Raw genomic sequence first — 24,714 nt, 5'->3', positions numbered from 1 at the left:
TTTGCATTTATGACTGTCACGGCATCCCACAGTCAAGTGATCACCATTTTCAACCTTCCCAGTCAGCTTGTGGCAAGCAAAATCAATGAGGAACCATGTGATTTGCTTAAAAACCACATGGTTTGCTTAACGACTGCCACAAAAAAAGTCATAAAATTGGGTCGGATTCACTTAATGACTGCTTTGCTTAGCAACTGAAATTCCAGTCCCAATTGTGATCATTAAGTGAGGACTACTTGTAGAATGACACATGCAGCACTGCAGTATTGCAACATAATACCCATCCCATTTGTAGGTACATCATGACTTGGCACACACATGAAAGAGATGAAGCTTGACAATGCTTTTGTCAGTCTGACAAAAAGCAGCAAACTCTGCCAATAACACTGCTGGTATTCAAAGCTCTTTCAAAGAGACAGATATCAGCCCTTGGAGGCAGACCAGGTCAAGAAAAAGGCAAAGAAATACTAGAGGTCTACTGTATTGATATAGGCTATAATTACAGAATCATGAAATCCTGATCGCATTTCTCCTTTCCTCCCTCTTAAACCAAAGACAGTCAAGTAAGGGAATCTTGAGTTTCTTTCTCACCCCTTCCTGTTTTTCAGAGCTAAGTTAATATTTTCCTAACTGGCACCACATATTTTCTTCAAGGTCATTTTGTATTCAGACGAGGATCACAATTTAGTTGTTGAACAAACGGCCTCATTTGCAGAACCTCAATATTCCCTAAACCCAGTTTCAAAACAGAGCCCAGACTATTAGTCAGTGTGACCTGGATTAATGTAAGGCAGTTTCCTATAAAGAAACAGGTGACAGAAGAAAGATAAATCTTTCCTCAGAAATAGAAAGCTCATTTTAGAAACACTCTCACTGATAAGTGAGTGAACCCCCTTCAGTATTCATAATCCTTATTTGTAACTTAAATTATACTTTCATTTTCCATGTAACAGAATTGAAAACTAAGCTGCAGTATTCTGGAAGCCTGAACCAATTGCACACGGAAGTCATTGATTTAGGAATAAAATACCCCATAAAGCCTTTGAATAACTTTAAACAAAAACCATTTCCTGTTGCTGGCGCTACTATTAACATAATAAAGATGGGATAGAAAATAAAATAAATACATTATACTTTTTTTTAAAAATTGTCCAATGTATTCTCTTATTTATTTACTTGATCCGATAAATCAGGAGGAGGAGGACTTTTTAAAAATCTCAAAAGGAAGAGGCCTATTGTTGTAGTTTTTCTGGTCAATGTTCAATAGCCAATCATTCTTACAGCCTGCTAATCAGAAACACCTGGCTGAAAGTTGAGCTAGTTGCCTTTTTCCCCATAATTTATGAATTAAGAAACTGGTATTAGTGTAAGGGAAGGTAGGGTTAAAAAAACCTTTGTACATGTTTTGTTCACTGACAGATGAATTATCCTGTTTAATTCCTACCAGCTGAGCTTGCAAAGGAATTGCCAAAATTATCTTCATCATTCACTCCCAGTAATCGTAACATCCACAGTGCGTGAGCAAGTATAGAAGTATAAATAATATTATCTTCCTTCTAGAAAGTTTATAGACCCTATGAATTCAATATCATGCAAACTTAAAATGTATAGGAAGACACTCTCTTGGCACAAATAAAACAGAAATATTAAAGCTCTTTCTCAGTCTAAATGTAAAATAAAATGGAATCCATAATGTCTTCTATCAGCATTTCTCAGAATATCAGCCAGTTCCACCATCACAGCAACTTCTTCCCTCTTTTACATGATCTTTTCCCAAAGACAGGATTTCTGGACACATAGCTGTTCCAGCTCTTTTGTTTATCCAAAAAGATCAAAGGTTCTCCAGTTCCAGTATTTAAAAACTTGGGGATTATTTTAATGACTTTCTCAGTCTATCTCAGCTAGAACAGAATTTTCTAACTAGAAAAGTAGGCGGGTGGAAATATACATGTTTGCTGCAATGTTAAGCCCACTTACTCCATTATACTGGCATAGGATGCACCTATGACTTCAGTAAGTAGAATTCATTGGCTCAGTTCCTCTCTGTACCAATCTATTTGTCTGTTTAGTATTTTCTACCCAGATACATTGCATGGCTCTATATAACATACGCATATAGTGCTGCATATTACATACATTGAGGTTTTATCTATAATTTATTATCTTTAATTATTTACCATGGATGATTCATTATTACTGCTGCTAGTTTATTGTGTGAACTATCAAGAATCTGTGTGATATCAGAGGGTATATATATCTAATAAATAAGCAAATAAATTTACGGAGGATTAGTGTGGCCCACTAATGGTCTTTCAGTTCAATATGTTCTGTAGCAACGCAGTCAACAAAAGAAAAAAAGGATTTCCAAAAATGTGCTTTTTAATTAGCAACCCTAAAATGAACAGTATGTTTCTGCTGGCTATGTAGGTTTATGGTGATCTTATCTGGTTTACCTTTTGTTTTTCATAGTCAGAATCAAATAGAGTATGTAACAGAGTATCCCTGTTGCAACCCCTAATGTTCCAACAATTAAGATAAAGACCTAAGCAATTTCCTGCATAGAAACAGGCATTAAATCCTATTTTCAAAGATGCCATAAACCTTATGGATTTCAATGGATCAAAATTAAAGTAACTGCTATACAGTAGTTAGAGTGAACAATGCAGGGCTGAGTATTTTGACCAGGAAAAAAGGCAGCTTTTAAATGTAGAATTCAATGTTACATTTCATTTAGGGATTAAAAAAATTGCCTTGGTTATTTACAAAAATGCATGGATAGATGTATTTTTGAAATAAGTGATCAATACTTTATGGCATTTTATGAAGAAATGGTGGTCATTTAATGTGTGGAATTTAACAAAATGGCCATCTTTACATTTAATGATAAATTTTTAAAAAATCCAGATTAATAAATTAAAATGCTAGAGCACATAGCCTCTTGGTTTCAAAATCACTTCTCCCGATGAGACAAGTAAGCAAATTAAAGCAACAAAAGTCGAGTATGATGTCTAAACTCAATTATATTTTACAGTATGGCATGAAAAGAAACCAAGTTCCTAAGCCAATAATGAACACTTGTGCAAATCTAGTTTACTAACTTGACTCATTTAGCCATTATAAGCCGGAAGATCCCCACAAGTGTAATCAAAATTCTGGAACAGTGACTGATTAACTCAGAATGCATGTGTGAGTATGTACAACCAGACCCTATCAAGCATGCCTAATCAGTGTAAATACAGCTTCTGTTTTTACAACTAAGGTTGTGATTACACTGGAGGTTCCTTATACTGCACAGACTGATACACTCTTTTCAAAGGCTTTTCTGGACATACTGGATTAGAACCTGGTTATTTGTTGGGAATGGCACTGTCTTCAAACCTGGAAAAGAAACAAATGAAAATTGACCACGTGAATTGATTCTGCTATTCCCAGATGTTTACAAAGAACAGGAATTGGGTTCTCCATTAGCATCATGCACTTTTCCCTGTCATATTTGAGAAAATACTGTAACCGTGAGGAAGCTGTGCCTCTCCTGATACTGCCAAGCCCTAATTCCTAGCATTTTGTATCCACATGTTCAATAAAGAAGAGTGCTAGGGGTTGTACATTAGTGATATTTGCAAAGCCACAGGTTCCCTATCACTGCACCAGATTAGGGCTACCAGATGTAGGCTACAAAATTCCAGACAGTCACTAGTGGCAGCAAAGAGCTACAGAATACTCTACTCTTTGCATCCGACTACATTTCGATTTCTGCAGTCCAAATCTGGACTCTACTCCATGAAGATACCTGGAAAACAGAGTCTGAGCTAGCAAGGTCAGCGTTGTATGTTGACTCTAAAGTAGGCTTCCAAATTCAAGTTATATTCAGTCTGTGTCACTGAATGTCAAACCTCTAATTTTTGATAAATGATACCATAGCATTCCTAATGTCTGACTACATATGTGCCAATTAGCAAGAAAATATGAGTTATGTCCTGAAATTTGTATCTTAACAAATGAAGTTTCTGAACCATACACGTGCCTACTCAGAAAGGGCCAACTGCATTGTTTGCACAGATAAATTATTCTCCTTAACAAGAAACACACCACCCTGGTTGAGGAACAAGAGCAGAACTGATTGAAGGAAACAGTGTTGTTGTGTTTGGGCCTGTAACAAGAACATATCACATCTCACTTTTGCTGTTGCCTTTCAAAATATTAAAAAGGATCTTTCGTTTTCTCATCAGCTGCCAAAATGTGTCACTATAAAAATGTGCTGTGTGCTATTTCCATACTTTATATCAGCACATAATCATAAGGCTTGGCTGAAAAACCCCTTCTTATTGAAGATAATAGCATTATTATTGGGTTTTAATAAGCACTTTCAATGAACGAGCTTATCTGCTATTAGCCTCCTCCAATCCATATCATTCTAAAGTAGTGTAATATTTTTCTTTGATCATTAAAAAGCAATACACACAACATAACTAAGAGGAAGGTCAAGCTTTGTCTGCTTTCTTATTTTTCACTCATACTCATAATGTAAATAAGCAGTGCATTATGCTGATCCTATTACTCAATTAAATACAGGCTCAAGTGACTTGTCTTCAAAGTACCATATGCAAAGAGGATCCATGGAACACAAAGGAGCTATTTCATGATTTTAAAAGGTCCTGTTTCTGATAAATTTTTATTTTCTTATGGGAACAAATAACAGATTGCCAGAAATCAAAACAATATATTCCACTTCTTATCCATTACAGTGGAAGAAAGTACATTTTATATAATACAGTATAAGAAGTTGCTCAGCTGAAGACTAACTGAACTGAAGAGACCTTGGTATAACTTTGCAATGAACACATTTATCAACAATTACACTTGTTAAGTACAAAACTGTAACGGTGAAAGAGACCTCCAATGATATATAAACAGTAACATTTAAAAAAACAAACAAACCAAAGTGTCTTGAGAACTGCAATTTAATGCATTTCTTGGTTTAACAAGGAGATCAAGGAGATGAAGTGACAGAGCAGGTTCTTAGAGTGATGGTGGAGAAGACAAAAGTGACTGTGTGCCTGTCTAATTCTCTGTTCTCATTGCATCTGCAGATTCTCATCCAGCAGCTCTATCAAGGTTATCTGCACCTTTCTGGGGAATCAGAGGAAATGAAGTAGAGAAGAACAACAAACATGGTAATGGAGTTGGAGACTAAATCCTATGAAGAGCAGTTAAAGCAGCCTTTCTCAACCTTTTGACCCTGGAGGAACCCGTGAAATATTTTTCAGGCCTCAGGGAACCCCTGCACATTCAGGCTCAAATATAGGCCACAAGTTACAAAATTATTATATTTGTTTCATGTGTAGGCCTGTATATATATGCATTAACAGTGTTCCTAAACTAAAAATAAAGACTGAAACTTACCTCTTTAATGTGAAGTTGCCAGAATTTGAAATAATTTTTTGATAAAATGTGATCTCCCAGGGAACATCCAGTGACCTCTTGCAGAACCCTAGGGTTCCATGGAACCCTGGTTGAGAAACCCTGAGTTAAAGGAACTTGGTATGTTTAGCCTAAGGGAGATACGATGGCAGTCTTCCAAAATATGAAGAGATGTCACAGGGCAGAGGTTCTGGATTTATTCTACACAGCACCCAGGGTAAGACAAGAAACAGTGAATGGGTGCTTTACAGTGAGAGATCCAAACCTGAAATAAGGAGGAATTTCCAGACTGTGAGAGCTATTGAATAATGGAACAGCCTGCCTCAGGAAATTGTAGGTGCTCCATCACTGGAGGTTTTCAAAAAAAGATTGGACAGCCATTTGTCTGAGATGGTCTAAGGATTCCTGCATTGGGCAGGAGGTTGGACTAGATGTCCTCCAAGATTCCTTCCAACCCTATGATTCTTTGATCTTCCTGCCAGCCATTACAAGATTCTTGCAAGATAAAATCATTCTCATCTGCTCTAGGTTGGATACCACTTGGATAGTCTAGCAAGATGACTGGGGCGATATTCTAAGAAGTCATCTGGGATTTGCTTGAGCTTGCAGAGTCTGAGGAACCAGTTAGGATTCTCTGTAGCAAGAGCTCTCCCATCTGTGGACAGGGTCCCTGTCCTACCTGGCTTTTTTCAGCAACCAGAAGTGGGTATTAGCAGCTAGATTTAGGAGGTGATCAATGACTCTTTGGGAGAGGTGGTGGTATCATTCACCTGCAAGGAGTTCATCTTTCTACTGACTTCCAGGGGAGGTATGGCAAACTGAAGATGTCTCCACAAAAGCGGAGCTGACTGCGGCAAAGACTAAAGAACTGTGAGTAGATGGGTTGCTCGGAACCTCTCCATACATGCTCCAGACAGCTCTGGATGGCTGCTCCTCATAAGGAGACTGCAGGACAGCAGTTTTCTGAGGGTTTGAGTGCCAGGAGATGAAGGGGTCAGCCATCTTTTGCAACTGTGGTGGATCCTTTTAAAGGACACTAAGTTTGCAAGCCTCACTTTCTAATCACTTTTCGAAACTGCCTATTAACCATCTTAAAGCTATTAGAGACCTTCATAACAACAAGTTTGAAAAGTCATCGGGTGAGTTTATCTTCAACTCTGAACAAAAGAAAAATTAATTATAAGCTTACAAACTTAAAGAATTTGAAATAAACAGCAAAAAATTAAATAAGATTTTGATGTAAGAGAATTAGAAATAGATTAACGGTCCGGATAAATTTGGAATGTTGACTTTTACTGTTAAGATTTTGGAATTAACTATAAAAAATAAATAGCTTTTTGTGGAAACAAGACTTATTTTGGCTATCCTGGCTATTGTAAGTCATAATAAAGATAAGTGACTTTATGATTTTAGAAACTGGAACTAGAGGGACTAAAGATTCCAAGCAGAAGGGGAAAAAAGCCTACTTTTGATGTTGGTTAATATTGGGACTTACAAAACGACAGAAAACATTATAACATTGGAAACATTAAAGTAGATCTTTGAAGAATGGAACCAGAAATTAGTAACCACAATATCAACATTGTCAGTAATGATGTCTGCTTCTATGAATAAACTATGTCCAAAAGATGTTAATGAAGGAATGATAGATGTGGAACAAATTTTATCTGGCAAAATAGAGAAAGTATCAAAAGAGGAATCACAAATGTCAGGCCAAGAGAATGATTTGGAAAAGGACACTTTACTGGATATACAAAAGTAACTGGCTGAATTTTTAAAAATTAAAAGAGAAATACAAACGATAAACCAAGAGAATGACCTGGAAAATGTTTTCCTATTGGATCTACAAAAGAGGCTTGTTAAAGCCCTGGAGAAATCTGTGTGATGAGATGAAAAAGAATTGAAGAGAAATCAAATCCTACAACATTTGATTGAAGATTAAGACTGTTAGAAGTAAAAGGAAGGTATAAAAAGTTGATTTATTTGATCAAAGTTAAAATAAGACAGTTTTTGCCAAGTTCTGGCAACCTTTTATGGACTTTTTCCTGATACCAGGATTGAAAAGTTGATGTTTTATGCATTTGCTTATAGATAAGGGATAGGATATGGGATGAACAGATACCTGTTTGTAACCTTATAGGGGGTGAAGAGTTACTAAATTTGTCTATACTTGTGATGAAGGTTGGACGTCACTTCTTTATATATTCTTTTCTTTTTCTTTATTATATTTTTTCCTTTCTTTTTCTTTTTTCCTGCACTTTTTATTCTTTTTTTCTATTCTCTTTAAGTTTATATTCGTTTTTACTGTTATAATCAAAATTCTTAATAATAAAAATTATATTTTAAAAAAAGGAGATAATCCCTCTACCCAGTTGTATTAGACAACATTCCATTTCTAGGGAAGAACTGGAGAAGGTAGTTGGACATCAGCTGCAGACGGTCCTAGATGAAGTAAATTATCTGAATCCCTTCCTGTCACGGTTCAGACCTGGACATAGGACTGAGACTGGATTAGTTGTTATGCTGGTGACCCAAATCAGGACCTGGATGAAGGAAGTGTCCCCTCCTGGTCCTATTAGACCTCTCAGCAGCATTCAGTACCAAAGGACATCATTTTATGGTGGTTCTGCTCCTTCCTTAGTGGGAGTTTCTGGTCAGTAGTTATTGAGAATGACCATTCAAGCCCATGAATGCACAGGAGTACCTTTGAAGACTATCCAGAAATTGCAGTTGGTTCAGAGTGGGCAACACAGCTGTTGGTGGGTGAAAGCCACTTTAGCAGCCCCATACCTATGCTGTGATCCCTGCATTGGCTGCAGATAGGTATCTGAATCCAGTTCAAAGTGCTGGTGTTAACCTATAAGGACCTACATGGCTCAGCTTCCTATTACTTCAGGACCATCTCCTGTGATTAGAATCTTCCCATTCTGGAGAATATCCTAGGAGGGAATGCTTATGCCCCACCTATGATAGGCAGAGGATGTGACAAGAACCCTTCTCAAAGGTGGCCCTGACACTGTGGTATTGCTTATACTCTGAAGTATATTTGTTCTTCATAGAGTTGCAAAACACTTTGTTCAGATTTGCATTTGGGCATTAGTGATGGTACTACCATTGTATCAGGTTGCATACTGAAATCCTCAGAGCAATGGGAGTAGTTGTTGTAGCACAGCAGTTGTCGATGGTGATGATGGACATGACGATAAAATTATTTTTATGCACTCACCCATAGCACAGACCCATCTTGCACATGCACATTGATTAAAAATTAATTTTCTATGTGCTTAGGACTCATTTACATACTACTTTATTTACTTAAGAACCAGACAACTTAAATGTGCACCATGAAGTAGACACTTCCTCCAGAAAAAGGTGCTGTCAGCTATGATTCAACAGATGTTTTAGTGCTCTTATAAAAATAAAAGCATCATTCAACCACAAAAAATAAAGACTAAACCAAGCCAGATTATACACATTTCACATATATATACCCACCACACTTACAATAGTTATAAATCCAATCAAGGTGTTTTCAAGAGTTAGCTCTTCCTCACATAATTTCAAGTATCTTTGCTTACCATTTCAGTGTCAAGGAAACACAAGAACATGAAAGTCAACTCCAAATAGTTGGAAGTTAAATTTAAATCTCACTGTGGAGTCCTTGGTGTTCTCTGAGCTAGGGAATTCCTGGAAGCTTGGCATTCAGACAAATCAGCCACATAGAGATAAACCACCTTTACACACCATTCAAATAAAAAAAAAACCTAGGAAGGAAATAAAAAGACTACAACACATCCTCCCCAGCAACCAACACCCAGATAAGCAGGGATTAACACCAGACAAGCAATCAAGCAGAAAACAATACCCTAATCAAGGAACTACCACAGAGAAAACCACACCCCCACCAACACTGGCAGAGCAAGCTACTGTATACAAACAAGGAGCAAACCCCACAATCACTAGCACTGCAGATGTTACCTAGTTGGGTAATGAAATGTCTGCAAGTAAACAACCAAGCTCAGAGAGCACCAAGGACTCCACAGTTTAACCCTGAGCTACATATATTCTCTTCTATTAAATCTCATTATTTAGTTGTTGCTATTAAGAGTGCACAATATCTATTACAGTTATTATCTCAAGATGCAGCAATTATTTCAAGAAGTAATAGTCTTAAAGAGGACAAGCTTGTTTCAAAAGGATAGCTCTGAAGACCAATTTCTTTGATTTTAAGGTGCTTTATTGTTATTCCAATTACAGCACCATATGTATGCTAGGTTAACAATACATTGTTTTCTCTGTAGTTGTAATAGGAGTTGAAAAGTCTCCTTTGAGTTGAGGTGACTTCCTGAACACTTCCATGGAGTTTTCTTAGCTATGGTATGGAAGTGGCTTGTCACTGCCTTCTTCTGGATTTTTTTTTCCAAATTCCTAGTCTATCCTACATCCCTTGTAGTCTCCTTTCCAAATACTAATCAGGCCTAATCCAATTTAGCTTTTAATCCCAGACAAGGTCAGCCAGGTGATGGCTTAGTTATTTATTTAAACAATTTATACAGCCATTTAATCTCACAGCAATGAATCTGGGTGGTACACAAAAGTTTAAAACCAAAGCATATCAGATAGAACCATGATGATGATGATGATGATGATGATATAGGATATGTCAGGGTCTAAAATAATCCAGTTTTAATCCATTAAGAACAAGCAAACAAATTCACCAACAGGGCTGGTTTAATCTCCTGGTCCAAGTGCAGGGAACATCCAGGTCTATAATGCCTTACGAAAGGCCAGAAGACTGAGGTCCATCTGGATCACTGGGGGGATGTTGTTCCACAAGGCAGGCATTGTGGCAGAAAAAGCACATTTTCTAGGTCCCACAAGATGAGATTTCCTAATGGAAGGGAACTGGAGCATGCCAATCCTGCCAGTTCTGATGAGGCAGCCAGAAACTCCCAGAGGTAGACAGTCCTGCAAGTGTCCTGGTCCCATGCCATGTAGGGCTTTATAGGTGACAACCAGCCCCTTGAATTGTACCCACAAGCCTACTGGGAGCCAGTGCCACTTGCAGAGCAGAGGTGTCACATTGGCATATCCTGAAATCCCCAAAATTGCCTATGCCCCTGCATTCTGCATTGCAGCTTCTGAATGCTCTTCAAGGCCAGCCCCATGCTGAGTGCATTACAGTAATCTAGCTGGGAAGTGACCCAGGCATTAGTTATTGTGTGTAGGGCTTCCCAATCCAGATACTGACACAACTGTGCAAAGGCCTTCCTAGCCACAGCTGCCACCTGTTCTTCAAGCTGCAGCCATGAGTCCAGAAGGACTCCCAAACCGTGCACCAACTGTTGCAAGAGAATGCTACCCCATTCAGAGATAATGATGGAAAGTCATTACAGGGAGCCTCGAAACCCACAGCCATTCCATCTTACCAGGGTTAAGCTGGAGCCTGTCCTTCCCCATCCAGACCCCCACAGCTCTAAGCCTCATTCCTTAGAGTTCTTGGGTGGCACATGGAAAACAGCTGGCTTTGCCAGGTAGCCAATAAAAGGAATAAGCTAGGAAGCATAGGGCTCATTCTGCTATAGCCTCATTTAGTTTTCATGTGTCATTAATTTATTTTTATTATAAAGTTATAGGAGCCCCTAAAGCTGGAAATGCTCAGGCCCCTTAGGATTTCTGAAAGCCATGCCCCAACGGTTGAGAGGCACGCAGCTCAATAAACGCTGTCATTTCAAGGGACCCACTTACCCCAATAAGTATGAAAACAAACACAGATGAGCACAGGCTCCAGAAATACAATGGAACTTATTTTGAAATAGACCCATATAGGTTTGTTGTAGAACTGCAAGCATTCTTTCATGGAAAAGAGTCTCACTGAACTCAGTGCTTATTTCTAAGTAAATCTGCAGAAAATCAAGCTAAACAACTTGCCCACTGCCATTCAAAGAATCAGACCACTGGTTTGGCAGTTTACAAAAGCAACCCCTAAATAAATGGGGGGAAAAAAAGAGTTTATATTGGCTCTTGACTCAAGTTCAAATCAAAGCCTAGCCAAGGATTTTGCTGGGTGGCCTTGGAAAAGTCACACTATGTTGTCCTCAGCTTTTAATTTGTTAACTGTTGAATGAATTACCATACCAGCTTACTGTGGATGAATAGGATGTGGCCATGCTACCACCCACCTTAAAATTTATGGATATTATGGGAAATCTTTTGATTACATGGTACATCACAGTATCATATTGTATGATATGCCAAAATAAGACAATACCACACAGATACTGGTAGATGTAATCATCCAGTAATTTCCTTCCATATGCTTTGTTTTGGCTGCAATCCACAAACCACTCAAGTCAATGGAATGGCTTAGCCCCAGTGAAATGGAGATAACTGAAACCCAAATATGAAAGATTGAGATGGTTTCTAAATTACACTTTATGGGGCACCATTGTTCAAATCATCTTGCATAGAGAGATGCAGTTTCCTATCAAGCCTTTTTAAACAATGTAATCCTATGCACATGCCTTATTTAGATTTTTGTTAGAGAGTTATAGTTGGTAGGATTTACAAGCCCTTGAGGAAGCTGCTCACGAAGATGAACATTCCTCCTCAAATGCCCACAAGGAAGATTAGAGAGAAAAAGCAATGGTAGTTAGGGATATAAAATAATTCTGCCCCAGACTCCACTGGAAATAAATGTAGGCAGATCCATGGCAATATGAATGATAACCACACATGAAGTCCAGCTAATCTTCAGTCCCCCCCTCTTTAAAAATTAGAAGAGCACAGGAGGGTTTGACTTAATTTACTGATAATTCAAAGTAGCCACAGAGGTCTTGCAGATTTCTTTAACATTTAAAATGTTCCATATGCTCATAGCAATGTCAGACTCTTTGAAGAAAGGCTGGAGTCATATTGTATGGAAATTCCAAGAAGTGCTGCCCAGCATTATAAGAATTTCATGAGTTTGTTTGGGATTGTATAGACATAAGCCAAATGATGGGTAAGTCTTCACCTTCTTAGGAGTTCAGTTATTGGTCAACATTTACAAAAGTTGTACTTTAGTTTATTAACAAAAAGTCCTAAACCTTAACCTTTCCCACCCTCTATCTACCATATCCCATTTCCTAGTGTTCAGACCAGCCTTTCTCAACTTTTTGATCCTGGAGGAACCCTTGAAATATTTTTTCAGGCCTCGGGGAACCCCTTCAGGCTCAAATATAGGCCAGAAGTTACAAAATTATTATATTTGTTTCACGCATAGGCCTCTATATTTGCATTAACAGTATTCTGAAACTAAAAAATAAAGAACGAAACTTACCTCCTTAATGTGAAGTCTTTAGAATTTGAAATATTTTTTTAAATAAATCATGATCTCCCAGGGAACCCCTAATGACAGCTCACGGAACCCTAGGGTGCCACAAAACCCTGGTTGAGAAACCCTGGTCCAGACTACTTCCTGTTCACTTAACTGACATATTTACAGAGTGTTTCAGTACTTCTTTTTTAGCTTTGTGTACTGAGTCTTGTATACTACTTTCACAGCTCACTGTTTGGAACATCAAAGAGCACTCTATAAATCGAGATATTATATGGTCTCTGCCAAATTTGGTGATGGGCTCTTTAACTATCACTCTCTTAACTTTCACTTTCAATCCCTCTTTCCCCAGGTCTTTTCTCCTCCAGCTGTCTGCCACTCCTCCGCTTCATTCTCTGCAGATCCCTTTTTCAGGCTATTGGACTGCAACTTCTTTACTTGTTATTTTCTTCCTTGCGAAACATCCTCCCAGCCACTTGCAGCTGCCTCTGCTTATCTTCTCAGTTCCCTGACGTTCCTGGAAGTCTTCCTTCCACAGAAAATTGCGGCCTCCACCAGACACGTGGTCCTCAGCAACTGCAGCAACAACTACCATCTCCGCTTGTTTCTGTCAAACTTGTTTATCATTTAGCCAACTGGTAAGAAGGCAGAGAAAGCAGCGAGATTTCTGTTGTGTCTAGAACAACTGTGAATCTACCTGTCAGGGAGGGACTTGCATCTACCAGCAGTTCTGGGTCAGCACCCAACCAAAAGAAACAGAAGCGGTGGGAAGAAAAGGGTCCTCTTTCCTACCCTTTCACAGCCAGTTTGTGTCGCCCAAAAGCAACTAATAGGGTAGTATAGTTTGGTGACCAAGACTAACAAGCCTTTGCAGAAATACTAAGAAGAGCACATAACAATGTCATTTTGTGTAACAAGCAGGGTCAGATAAATAGTAGACATTGGCTAAGAAAGGTATTCTGACATTACATAAAATAATAGTCAAGAAAATTGAAATCTTCTGGAAACAGAAGATAATGTTCAGAAGCAGAAGACAAACCAGATGTTTGGTGAGGTGAAACTCAACCAGATTTTATTGGAACTTTAGTGAGAGTAACACCCATGCAGCTGCCAAAACTCAACAGCAAAAATCAGAGGCATGATTTTTCTTTTGTTTTATTTAAGGTGGAAATACAGAAACACTGGAAAATATTGGGTCTGTGGAGATCATTCAGAAAGACACTTCTCTTCTCTGGATCCCCTCCACTGAGCTGTGAAGCAATCCCTGGTCTGCCCAAAGGTTTGCTAAACATCCTTGTGCGTACCCAGAAGCCCTTGTTATCAAGACATCTCACTGAAGTACCTGCAGAACCTTAACAAATAGGACAAGCATCCAGTCTTTGAGTAGATAGTTACCCAAAGTTTCTGGTGGAGGCTGGAAAGAATTAAGTGCAACTCCAAACTACAAAAAGCTGTCCACCTTGATAGAAGATACTGTACGGCACAATGAAGGGGAATTTAAAGATGTGGAAGATTCTGCTGAGCGTTATGATTAATATTTTTTGCATTAGTTCCAGGGGTAAAGAATTTTTATTTTCTAGATGTTATTGAGCTATGCTGAATAATGGCTGGGAACTGTACTTCTGCAACATCTGGAGAGCCAGAGGTTCCATAGCCTTTTACCTGTGCCTTTTTCTAGGCAAAGTTTAAATAATCTGTAGTAATCTCAGTCTACAGCCTAAATCTAACTTCTTAATTACAACAGTATATAGGAGACCCTTAAATCGAATGTTCTGTTTCACATCAATGTTAATCCCATTGGAGTAAAACTCTAAAAAGCAGAGGTCTGTTGCAATATTCATTCGTAGCTTCGTCCTTAGTGTTTCTGGTTTCTTTTTTTTTAAAAAATAATCCTTTTCAGCACAGCAATTCCATAATGAATTTCCCTTCATTTTTTAATTAATATGTTCTTTTTTTAGTGAAAAAGTACTTTTTCCCTATAAAAAAGAATTTAAAAAAATGAAGGAAAACTAACCATTAACCCACTCCATTAAGATAAAACTGACTTGGGTAGATGGGCAGTTATATCAATTTCTTAAATCAATAAATAAGGAGCAATTCGGTACTTAACTATCAGAAGATAATTTTTACTCAAAATCGTAATAGCTCTTAGAAGATTCCATCTAAATATTTATACTCTGTACAAGTCTTGTAGCTGAATTTTACCACAGCTTTCAGATCTGGACAAAAAAGACATAGTGATACTGAAAACATTGGCATGAAATGATATCGGCTGTTCATGCAGAATTCTGGAAAGATCATCAGCTCCTCCCCCTATTGAAAACTTACTTTAATTTTTAAAAAATAGGTAGGCATTACAAAGCAAGCTACCAGCATACTTCTTATTTCCAAGAATGCCTCTTGGCTCAAGCTGGCCACAGGAATGGGTGTCTGCAGCAGAATGCTTTCTTTGGAGAATGTGCACACCCAGCATAGGGAAAGGAAAGGGGCTGGGGGGGGGCGTGTAGGGGCATTCTGCATTAGGGCAACTAGATTCAGGTAGTATAACTCTTTTGTAATTGGTTATTCCCCCATGGCAAACCACTTCTGAAAAACTTTGCCAAGAAAACTGCAGGGACTAGTCCAGGCAGTCGCCAAGAATCGGACATGACTAAACTGCCAAAAAAAATATATCTTACTTCGTTGTTGACGGCTGGACAACATCCTCTCTCCCACAGCAGATTACTTTAGAGGAGGGATGGGGAACAGAGGTTGCTGATCACCAGCATGGCTAATGATGAATCACAATGAGATTGGCAGTCCAAGAACTTCTGAAAGACTACAGATAGTCCTTTCCTGACTCAGAAGGTACAGAATGAACCATTTAGGGTCCCTTATGGGACTATATCCTTTACTACATCACCATCACTGCCTCATTACTCTGTTCCTGCTTATTGGTCACTGAAACATATTCAGCAATATAAAAACTGAAATACCAGGTTGTGTCCCCTGAGCAGTAAGACACCTTTTGAAGTTCATGTCCTGTTCAGTCAAGGTATTCTCCTTTTCAATGAGACACCAGGAGGAGATAACTTGAGCCTTCAGGGCCTTTGTTCAGAAAGATGGAAGCAGCTTAGCACAAATGGCTGGCAACTATTGAACAATCTAGATCCTACCTGCCCCAGCATTTGTGGTCTAAGATAGCTACTTTACCCTATCTAATAATAAGGACAGTTATTAATGCAGTATTTTACAAATATGTCTACAAAAACAAATGTACCCCCTTTCTCTTTTCCTGGCCCTTATCTTTTATAGAGCCTTAACTAAAGACATCCCTCTCTATTTTCAAACTTCAGTTAAAAATCTTCTCTATTCCGCCTTGGCTGAACTCCTTAGTTGCCCATGGAGCTTAACGATATGTAAATGTGTTTGCCCATATAATTGGCTCCTTGTAGCCCTTGCCAGCAAACCTTCAGATGGACCCTGACAACAGAACAAAATAGAATCATGCTCAAGGATCAGAGAGCTTGCTGTACAGGCCCCCATTTTTTCCAATTTCAATTTTCAGATTGGGAAAGTTTGCTTCTTTAGCAATGCAAACTGTTATAGAGGAGGAAACTTCTAGGAATTCCAAAGTTCTGTACATAGTTTCCTTCTATATGCACATGCAGCATTGTTTGACTATAGCCAGAATGTCAAATGTAACAGTCGAATTTCAGTTTGGGAATCTTTCATGTACCGTCCTACGCAGAGGCGGAAATGTCTGCAGATCAGGGGGTCTGCCGAGAATAAGCAGACCATGAGAGCAGTTTGGTACCGCAAAGCTGAAAGAGAACTGCTTTCATCAGGTGCACCCAGCAGCACAAGAACAATTATCAGTTTCATTTGGCTGCACCAATCCAGCTCTGAATGCCAACAGGGGCCAAAGTATTTACTAAGGAAAATGTCAGACCTTTCCAAAGTTAATCACTGCTGTCTGGCTGGATCTAGTTAACAATTTTTATAAACAGCCTGGAACCATTAAACCAGCCATACATCTTCTTGACTAGCCTGCAGCTTGCAGCTAATGTTTACATATGTAGTATAATCAGCTGCTTTTGACACACACTGTGTCTCAAAGATACACATTATCCTCTGACTTCAGCACCAAGAGAACACTTCCTTTGAAAGCCACTTCATACAAACCACAATAGTTGCACATCTCACAAGTCCTCTGGTGTCATAACAACATAATGCAGACCCGAGCAGACACACCAAATATGTACTGTTGATACAGCGATAGTACAATCAGAGCAAAAATGTCTCAACACTTTTTTCACACTTTTATGGAACAAATGCACTATATAACAAATGCATGATGCTTATTTTTTATATGGAAGCCCTTCAAGCTGATGATTGTATTCCAGTTAAAATCACATGCATATTTTTCTGATTATGATTCAGCTACGTAATTTGCATATCCAAACTCTTCTAATAGTTAGCATGCTCCTTCTCAAATTTTTGCGTCTGCTTTAAAGCCCACCCATGGTATGTTAACAAGGACTATCATCAGCCTGTTTACTTTCCCCCTTTTGCCCTAAGTTTGCCTTATTATGCTTCTATGCAGTATTATTCTTTTGTTCTGCAAATATTTAAATTTTCATTTCAAAATAAATTTCAAATTGTTATTAACTTTTAGAAATATTTAGATGTTAAGGCTTGAATTCTACAAACAAATGTAGGTCATAGCAGATGATAGCAGCTACCTGATCTTGGTTGAGCTCAGAATTAAGTAATGTTATTATTATTTGAATGGCTGTATACAAACTGGGAATGTGGGAGAACATCCTTGAAGAAGGCAATGTCAAGCCAATTTTGTCTAGTTGCCAAGAAAACTCCATGGAAGTGCATTTGCTGTCAATCAAAGTCAAACTGTCAGCCTTACCAGGTAGACCAGACCAGAAACACGACCAGATCAGCTAATTCTACTTTATTGTAAGGTTATATTAAGAGAATCTTGCAAGTCTGAAAGTACAATTCTCCTTCCATCTCCTTTACACCCCAAGAAATTAGGGAGGGTCCCTTCTGAGCCTCTTGTCCCACCCACTATCCATCTGCGGGCTATGCTGTCTCTTATCTGACTGTTCCCTAGGCAGCGTCTCTGGGCCCAGTCTCCCAAGGTCACTCCCACATACCATTACACAACCACAACTCAGAGGAGACTTTATCTGTAATACAGGTAAGTATGTTTCTGACTAGGTAAACAGACATAGAATTGTGTTGCATTAATGCAAACATTTGAAGTACATGTTATTATCCTGCATTATCACATAATTCCAGTTGGTAACACTAGAAAACTCACATGATTCCTACCAAATTAATTTCAGTGAATTTTCTCACAAGAAAGATGTACTTCTGTCCCCCTGAAAATACTTACTTATTATTTATTTATTTATTTATTAATCAAATTTATCACCACCCATCTCCCAAAAGGGACTCTGGGTGGTTTACAATAAAATTTTCATTTACAAATCATAAATAAACCCTAATCTAGGGGGTGAACAAAATGAAAAAAATGTATTTTGGGCAGGCTACGGTTCAGTAGAAACAAAACCTGGAAGACTTTGGTTGTTCTGGGTTTCTGCTGAAACAAAATTCAGAGGTGTCACATGGGTCTAGTTCAACAAAGTTAGCGCGCTTGTCCCCTCCTCCAGGTGGCCCCTGTGTCTTTCCCTGACAAATAGTCACCATTTGCTACAGTCGATGTCCTACTTTTCTGGGTCCCTCTTCCAGAACACTTCTGCCCAGGGCACAAATGTTTCCTTTTTGACCCAGACCAACTAAATCCACATGGAATGACCAGCTGAATGTGGCTGTTCCATGCATGGAATGGTTTGTGCATGGAACAAGGAACATTTTGCACATGCCTAATCCATTTAATTGACAAAAAGGATATCAGTCTTTCAATGCTAGCATCTGCAGAATGTCAGAATTCCACCTAACTAAAACTTACAAAATCTTCCATTCTCAAGGTGATATTTCATAGGCATTAGCCTTAACGGGAAAATGCTACACTAAAATGATGCAATGCGTAACCATAAAATCAAAAGCACTACTTTCTTATATTACAGAATGCCACGTGGCTACTCCTTACAAAACAGAAGACAAAAGGTATTGGAAAATGACTATGCTATTTTTATATGACAACTATTTCTACAGCACCAGAAAGTTGTCACATTATTTCAACCTTCATATATCAATTCTATCTTGCAAACACTTGAGTCATGTCCAGTTTTAAAAAAAAGAAAAACCAATTTGCTCTCACAATAACATCTACAATAGTTGCCTAGGCCACTATTTCCACAATCATGGACCACAAAATAAATGTTTGGAAAACGGGCATGTTTGAACAAACGTTCCATTACTTTATTTATAAAAATAAATAAAGTAAAGTAATTATTATGACTGGACTTCTGTATGCTTTTCTGTCCTTAAAAGGCCCTTTTAAACTAAACTTGGTATCCCAAAAATTAATCCAAATGTTTGGATAAAAATTTATCATGAACCCAAACTCATGGCATTATTTGACAATATTGTCAATATTTGGGGATGTTCTCCTCAAACTGATTTAGCATGAAATCTAAATATGACTGTGAGATCATCCAAAGAGGGTCTGCTTGGGGTCAGGAACATGCATGATGGCCTTGGTGTTGTGGAATATGCTGCCCCAGAGATCCCACCTGGCCCCTCACTCCTGGCATTCTGAAAGTCATTTGTTTCTCAGGGCCATTCAACCACTGATCTAGGGTTTTGTTTTAAGGTTATTTTATTAGGGCAGTGGGAGTTGGGATCTGGGGAATGTCTTGGTTTTACGGGTGATGGCTTTACTCTGTAAAACTACCCAGAGTCTATATTTTTTATTTGTTCAATTTATATAGCCGCCCATCTCACATACATGACTCTGGGTGGCTCACAAAGTTGAAACGCACAAACAAAAAACAAAAAACATATAACAGAAACCATTAAAACACATTAAAAACATAATCTGCAAGAGTGTAATGATTAAGAGTGTAATGCAACTTACTAACAATATAGACATCAGCAGGCTCCATACCACCACTATCGCTAGGCAAGATGTCAAGTCTTCAGGCCCTTCCTAAAGGCCAGAATGGTAGGGACCAATCTAAGTCCCAGGGGAATGATGTTCCAAATATGAATAAAGAATATGATTTTTTTTTAAAAAATAAACAAATAAATAATAAAGTTTCATAACATAAAAAGTACAAAGAGCTGGGGTAGGAGAACCTACAGACCACTGAAAGGCCATATTTAGATATTCACAGCCATATTTCTCATTTGTGCTTTGGGGGGGTTGCTTGTGTGAGATCACAGTTCTGCTTAGCATAGTAAACTCAGGAACTGTCTTTGAGTTGTGTTACTAGTTGTCCCTCACTTGTCTGCTTCAGTGAACTTTTCTGCCACTGATACCTCTTCACCAATTAATAATTCAAACCCAGCATGAATGCAACAAACTAAAAAAAAGTTGTGTATGAAGTATAAACTGCAAATGATCCCTTGATTTGTACTAGGCAGACAGGTTGGGAGTAGAAGAGTGATTGCAAATAATGAATTGCTGCTATGTGCTAGAGTTTTCCATGTTATTTCTTGTAATACTTTTAATATGATGCTTCTTTTTACAAGCTCTCGCAAAATTGCTTTAAAATAAATACTTGTTACTTCGAAAGTATAGAGGTTAATATTATTGTATAATATATGTCATGGACCTTTTAATTTAGAGGATCCTTATTTCATATTATGGTGTTATAACCAATTGTAATATTTTACTTATTTATCAAATTTATCTAGCCGCCCATCTCACAAGTATGTCTGGACAGTGTACAATAAAACAAACAGCTAAAACAAATCTAAAACAACAATTAAACACAATGAAACACAAATACAAGTAGTCCTCATTTAGTGACCACAACTGGGATTGGCAATTTGGTTAAGTGAAGCGGTCACTAAGTGAAACCATGACTGTGCTTATGATCTTATTTCAGCTTTCCTTTGCTTTACAGACCTGCAAAGGTTGTAAATGTGAGAATTGGTCATAAAGTTACTTTTTCATCACTGTTGTAACTGCGAGCAGTTGCTAAATGAGGCAGTCACTAAACGAGGATTACCTGTATAAATAAGACCGCAGGAGAACGGGCCAGAGTTATTATAAAAATAATAAAGGCAGGATAAAAATTAATTAAATAAATAATAAAGCAACTTCTACTCTACTATTATCCTTCTCTGTAAGCAATGCTGTCTCACAGGCTCCAGAGAGGAACAAGAAAAAAGTCTAGTTGAATAACACCAGACCACAAGCTCCTAAGAGCAATTTTTTTATGGAAATGAAATTCATAGAGCTCTACAACATCAAAGAAACTGACTGGTGGTGAACATCAGGAGGCAGAGGGTTGAGGTGGCAAGAAGACAGCATAATGGTAGTGAACATACTAAAGCAGAGGCTGATGTGGCAAGCAGGCAGAGGCCAGCTGACCAGTGGTGAATGCAGGGAGGCTGAAGACCCATGTGGTGGACCTTCCTGGATTATCAATCATTTGTGGATTATCAGAGTTTAATCATTGGCTTAGGCACTGCTATAATTAAAACACAGCTTCTATGCTGAATCCTCACTCCCTTGTATTAAAAAAAGCTGCGACAAAGCATTTGAAAAGGACACTGCCTTCCTTTTTACCCAGAGGACAGATGTTCCTTGCAATACCAGGAGAAAACAACCATAAACTACCACAGCTAGATTTTCAACGCTGTACACCATTAGTAAATTTTGCAAATAGTAAAGCAGCAGCACTAATCTTTAGTTATGAGCACATTCTGAAGCTGTAATTCTGAATACAATTAGCACACATTGTGCTAGATCAAGGTTTGCGAGCAAGCTGGCAGGAATTTGTTTACAAATCCATTGCTAGGATTCATAGTTCGAATTTTAAATATAAATTAAAATGTCTTTACTTCATACTTTAAATTTTAATGAGTGCAGAACTTATGTAGGAACAAAGTCAGTTAAAACTTAGATCATAATCACATTCATTCAAGAAACAGATTTCAGTGGGATTTAATGAATATTCAGGATTACAGTGTGTTTTTGTTCGTGTTACTTAGCTATTGGAGAGCTCTTCTTTCAGCTGTGGCTACTAGGTCAAACTACATCTACAATCACTTCTGCAGGAGCACCACTTCAGTGTCACAAACAAAAATTATTACCAAAAAGGCTATCAGTAGCAGAATTAAACACATTCCAAAGACCAATGGTACATCAGCTTACAGGGTTCTGAACACAACTGATCAGATTTTGTGGCTTTCCCCCTATATCTTGACCTGTCAAAGTTAAACCCAAAAAAGAAAGGAAGGGAGGTATCTTTCAAGACCCTTTCCTATGATACTTTAAACCAAAATTATCAAACAAAAAGAGGCAGGATTTGCAGTTCTGACACATACACGTACTAGGACTGTGCAGGACTTCGGATTCCATTCCAAAGACAGTGATTCAGAGCACATGAGAGCATGAACATACTACCCGTCTGCAACTCTTTAAAGCAGACATGTCTTTTGCTGGCCTTGCATGACAGCGGCAGCAAGCAGCTCTCTGATTTTATCTTTTAATTATACTGAGTCATTGGTGGCTAGGGTTGTGGAGCTCCTGAGAACCAGCTATAATCAGAAATATACAGAGGTCTAAAAGCCTGCCTTCTACCCCATCAAAAGAAGATTTTTCACTTTGTGCATGGGAATATGACATGTTTTTATGCAGAGTTATTGTGAGGGGTGGAAGGAAGGCAGGGTACATAGTAAATCCATGGGATTCCATTCCAGGCTAAAATGAACAACCTTATTTGTGAAATTTTCTAGCCCTGCTTTTATGCTGTGTCCAATTTATAACTTCAGGGCAGAACTGACTTGGAAGGAGGCAGGGAACACTACACAAATGCTAAACAGGGAACTATATATACAAACATGCAACAGGCAAATGAGAAGAAACTCCAGGCAGTCAAAATTCTTGCAGTTTAATCCTCCACATGCCCATCTGCAGCTACTCACTGCAAGCTTCACAGCTGTTTAAAGTCAGGATGAGCAACAGGAAGCCCTAGGTTCAAATGAGAGACCTTCACAAGTACCTGCATGTGTCCAGAAACACATGATGGCCAAAAACCTGTCTTTCTTCGCTGCTGAGTTTGGGTTCTCTCCCATCCTTGAGTCAACAAAAGCTACACAGGATGGCATGAATGTTGTTGTTCCTATTGTCTACCCTGCCTGTTTGGCCGCTGCCAATCCCACCAAAGTCACGGGGTGACAAACTCTAGCACATTGTAGACAACTTGACATGGTCAAACTAAATATTAAGGAAAAACCTGTACAGTTTAGGAGGATTTAAGCCTGTCTCAGAAAAACGGGATTCCCAGGTTGCACCAAGGTTAGGGGCAAGCAGGATGGGCCAATAACCCACGCTGGGGTGATGGGAGCAGAGTTTCAGCCACGGTCAGCCGCTAAAGTTCCCGGCGGCCCATAGCCATATCCTAGAGGGGCCTATTCTGAATCGGCCTCCTTCTCCTCTTTCTTGCCTCTTCTCACCTTCCCGTCTCTGGTGGGGGTGGGAGCCTGAGGGGCAAAGCTCAAGAGAGCTACTTCCTCTAAAACGGCGGCTGACGAGGCGTTCTGGGGTTTCTTGGGCACTACAAAGACGAAGGCGAGGGGCGACCTTCCGCGCGTGTTCGGGGATGCCCCTTCAGCCTCTGCAGCGCCGGCGGGATCCGCAGGCGGCGGGCCTGCCCGCGCCAACTCCGCGCTCTCCTTCCGCGGGAGGAGGCGCCTTCCCACGCGGCTCCCCCACCCGGGCGCTGCGGTCCACGGCGCGAGCGCGTGGCGCCACTCACCTGAAGCAGGTGCTGAGTTCCCCGCCGGGCTTCAGGCACGCGTACTTGGTGGTGGCAACTTTGCTCTCGGAACACACTTCCCTGCGAGGCGGACAGAAGGGGAGACAGCGCGCTGAGTCGCGGAACGCGCGGCGGAAGCGCCGCAGCAGGAGCGCGCCGGCGGGGTCGGAAAACGGCGCGGGGCGAAGCGGAGGGGGGGAAACGCGGGCGCGGCTGTGCCCCCTCCCCGCCACCCACCTGTCGCTCTCCTCGGGTTCCTCTCGGTAGGTCCACGCGTGCCCGAGCGCCGCCAGCAGCAGCAGCAGCAGCAGCCAGAGGCGCAGGCTCCGCGAGGGTGAGCGCAGCGCGAGCAGCAGAAGGCGCCTGGCACCTCCCCCGCCGTCGCCGCGCAGCACCATCGGGCGTCCCTCGGCGCTCTCGGTCCGCGCCGCCCGGGCTCTGGCCGCCGCCCGGCGCGCTGCAGGCGAGCAGGGAGGAAAGGCCGCTGCCCCCCGCGGCGGGACGGGGAGGAAGCGGAGCGGGCAGGGCTGGGAAAGGGGGCCACCAGATGCCGCCGAGGGGCGAGCTTAGAGCCGGCTTGCCTGGCCAGCCGAGGGAGGCGGGAGGACGGAGCCAGATGCCGGCCAGGGAGGGAGGGAGCGCGGGCGGCCGGAAGAGACGGCCGCGGCGTCGGGCGGCTTGTCTGAAGCTCGCCGGGCAGGGGAAGGTGGAGGGCAGAGGACCGGGTCGCCAGCCAGTGTCTGGGACTGCGGGAGAAAGGAGGGCGCTCGCTGCCTTCCGAAGGGGCCTCTGGAGGTGCGGACGTTGCCCCTCACCCTTAAATTAAAGGATTCCGCTCCAGACGCGGATCCGGGAAGGAACCGGCTCTGGGGCCGGGCAGGGCAGGAGGGCCAGCCCAGCCGCTCCCCCAGAGGTGCTGGCGAAGGGGCGGAGAGGGCTTTCTACGCCTCGAGGCTGGAAGCCGTCGCGAGAGGCGGGCGAGCGAGCCGCCCGCGGAAAACACGACGGCCGGGCTGGGCCGGGCGAGCGGACGAGGGCCTGTGTGAAGAAGGGGCAGACCCGGTTGGCAAGGGACCG

At 40.4% G+C, this 24,714-nt stretch overlaps 1 protein-coding gene across 2 annotated transcripts in view; it reads right to left on the bottom strand.

The window, feature by feature from the left end:
* The window catches only part of CCBE1 (collagen and calcium binding EGF domains 1), a 172,841-nt gene extending 148,388 nt beyond the window's left edge, over window positions 1-24,453 (bottom strand). For both annotated transcript variants that reach the window (XM_063295778.1, XM_063295779.1), the window contains exons 1-2: window positions 23,875-24,453; window positions 23,638-23,718 (exon numbers count right to left, since the gene is read on the bottom strand). In XM_063295778.1, the coding sequence (XP_063151848.1) occupies window positions 23,638-23,718; window positions 23,875-24,035 (242 nt within the window). In that variant the 5' untranslated portion in view covers window positions 24,036-24,453. The remainder of the gene's footprint in view (window positions 1-23,637; window positions 23,719-23,874) is intronic.
* Between the last annotated feature and the right edge of the window lie 261 nt (window positions 24,454-24,714).

Source organism: Candoia aspera, chromosome 2 (genome assembly GCF_035149785.1).
Source record: "Candoia aspera isolate rCanAsp1 chromosome 2, rCanAsp1.hap2, whole genome shotgun sequence".
NCBI lineage: Eukaryota > Metazoa > Chordata > Lepidosauria > Squamata > Boidae > Candoia > Candoia aspera.
The sequence above is the reverse complement of the archived record's forward strand: the minus strand, read 5'-3'. Positions and strand labels throughout refer to the sequence as shown.